We start from the raw sequence: 2,679 nt of genomic DNA, 5'->3' as shown, positions 1-2,679 counted from the left end.
GATGGGACAGAGAGAAGCAGAGAGACAAAAGAGTGGTCATGTTGCGCACTGACTGCTCTGTGCAGATTTCTGTATGCTTATTCCCAGCATACCGATTTTGGGAAACATATTAAGACTGATCTTCAAACCTAGCACTTGTGAAATACCATAACAAGCCTCACGCACACACACGCACACACACGCACACACACGCACACACGCTTATCAACAAACAAAACACACAGACATCAGACACAGAGACATAATGTTAACATCAGACCGGCTACATTTGAAACAGAACTTCACACAGATATACATACATAAAGTATGCATACACATACTCACTGACACTCACTGATACTCATTGACACACGCACAGACATACTGACAAAAAGCCTGTCGGTGGGTTCTTTGATCTGGAACTCCACAAGCATGTGTCAAGAGTGTGTGTTTGGATGAGGTTCCTGAGCCTCAGGTCTGCACGGCTCTGTGTATCTGTGTGTGTGTGTCTGCGTGTGTGAGGGAGTTGTGAGTGAGTGTGTGTGTGCGTGTCTCTGTGTTTTTCGTTTGAGTTGCAAGGATATGTGTGTAGGCGTGTGATTGTGAGTTGTGAGTGACTGTGTGTGTGTGTGTGTGTGTGTCCGTGTGTGTGCATGTGTGTTGTGTGTGTGATCCACAACATCAGCATCGTGGATCGCCATGGAGATGTCTCAGGGCACGTACACGTTCCTGGTGTGCTTCGCCGGCTTCTGGCTGGTGTGGGGCCTCATCGTCATCGTCTGCTGCTTCTGCAGCTCGGTGCAGCGCCGCATGAAGCGCGAGCGGCAGGAGCAGCTGCGCGAGCAGTGCCTGCGCCCCCTGGAGATGGAGGCCCTGGACTTCCCCTCCTCCGCGCCTCCTCCTCCTCTTCCTCCACCTCCGCCCTTCAGCAGCACGGGACGCTCCTCCTCGCTGCAGTTCAGCCAGCCGCTGCCTCTGCCCCTGCCCCTGCCCCTGCCACCTCCTCCATCACACCACCACCACCACCACCACCACCATCGGCACCATCACAGGGATCCTCCTCCTCCTCTTCCTCCTCCTCACTTCTACTCCTCCTCTTCGGGCCCCTTTTCGATCTCGCCGCCCCCCAGGAATGCTCCTCTCAGCTCCTCCACCCCCCGCGGCCTCAGCAGTTCTTCGAGAGGACACCATCACGCACCGCAAGGTACAGTAAGGACTTATTGTACATTTCTATTGCATAGCTACAAGGTAAATGAAGGACCTATTGTGCACTTTATTGCCTAGCAACAAGGTCCAGTTAGGACATATACTATACTGTTTCTGTTTCTGAAGCAAAGTCCACTTACGCTACTCTTCATACTTCCTAGAAAACAGGTTTTTATGTTGTCAGGAAGCAAGATATGCAAAGGACAAGGTAAACATTGTGCACTTCCTATTGACTAGCAACAAGGGACAGTACAAACTGTATGTTTGCCGTTGTTCAAGTACAGAACCAAGGACCCATCCTCACATTCTACTCATTCTTATTGCCAAGCAACAAGGTACAGTGTAGGTGAGGACACGCAGGCCAACGTTTTGGGCAATATGTCTGGTCAACGGTACTATACAATATCCTTCAGACTGTTCGTCACATACTGTTTTAATGAGGAGAACTTAGATTCGCAACACACAATGTTCTCCAACCTTTGCATTGGAAAATGAATAGCCAATCATGATAGATGTATGACGTGGTTCATTATGTCTAACTGGTAAATCAGTACTTATATTCTTCTCACGTTTCAGACATGTAAAAGTTGTATCCTTTAAAGTGATACTGTCCCATTTTTGGAAATAAGCTCATATTACACCTCCCCTTGAGTTAAATAATTGAGTTTTACCTTTCTCCTGTACTTTCAACCGCTCTCTGAGTATGGCCGTGCATATTTTACCTCAATTAGCAGTTAACATTGAGTTCTATGAGACCAGCTGGTGGCTAACTGATCTCATAGGAGTCAATGTTAACTGCTAGCTTGGAGATAAAATTTGCACTGCCGTACTCAGAGAACGGTTGAAAGTACAGGAGAAAGGTAAAACCCAATTATTTAACTCAAGGGGATGTGTAATATGAGCTTATTTCCAAAAATGAGACAGTCACTTTAACGTCAAAACATGTCTGACACATAAGAAAAATAGGATACACTTTACTTGACGCCGGCGTCATACGTATGACATAACACTGTCATAACATTATCATAATGCAGTCATGCATGTGTCATAAACATTATCTTAACAATGTCAACTTTTCATGGCCATAAAACGTTTATGACATTAGCATTATGTTTATGACTCGTTCATGACACTATTATGACACTGTTATGACACTGTTATGTCATGAGTATGATGCCAGCGTCAAGTAAAGTGTTACCAAAAAATATAAGCACTGAGCCAATCATGATGTTGCCCTGTGACCTTGCTCAAGTTGCCGTGTGTATACATGGGCTCTAAATTTTTGTTTTCCCCTGACTACGTGAAACTAGCTGCGCACAACTCAACCTCTGATTGTTGTAAACCACTGTCGTCGGTCAAAATATTAGCTCACGTGGTTGGCTGCCAGTGTCTTGCCCCTCCTCACAATATCGTGTTGATAAACACGGTGAACCCATGTATCATTACAGAATTCGTTCTGCACTCCCTATTACTTAGCAACAAGGCACACTACAA

General features: G+C 46.0%; 1 protein-coding gene across 1 annotated transcript in view; it reads left to right on the top strand.

Annotated features, from left to right (window-relative positions):
• The first annotated feature begins 369 nt into the window (after positions 1-369).
• LOC134451783 (uncharacterized) overlaps positions 370-2,679 on the top strand; it is a 12,103-nt gene continuing 9,793 nt past the window's right edge. Inside the window, exon 1 of the mRNA XM_063202183.1 lies at positions 370-940. Within this exon, the coding sequence (XP_063058253.1) occupies positions 679-940 (262 nt within the window). The 5' untranslated portion in view covers positions 370-678. The remainder of the gene's footprint in view (positions 941-2,679) is intronic.

This window comes from Engraulis encrasicolus, chromosome 7, assembly GCF_034702125.1.
Source record: "Engraulis encrasicolus isolate BLACKSEA-1 chromosome 7, IST_EnEncr_1.0, whole genome shotgun sequence".
Taxonomy (NCBI): Eukaryota; Metazoa; Chordata; class Actinopteri; order Clupeiformes; family Engraulidae; genus Engraulis; species Engraulis encrasicolus.
This window is presented reverse-complemented; position numbering and strand designations above follow the sequence as displayed.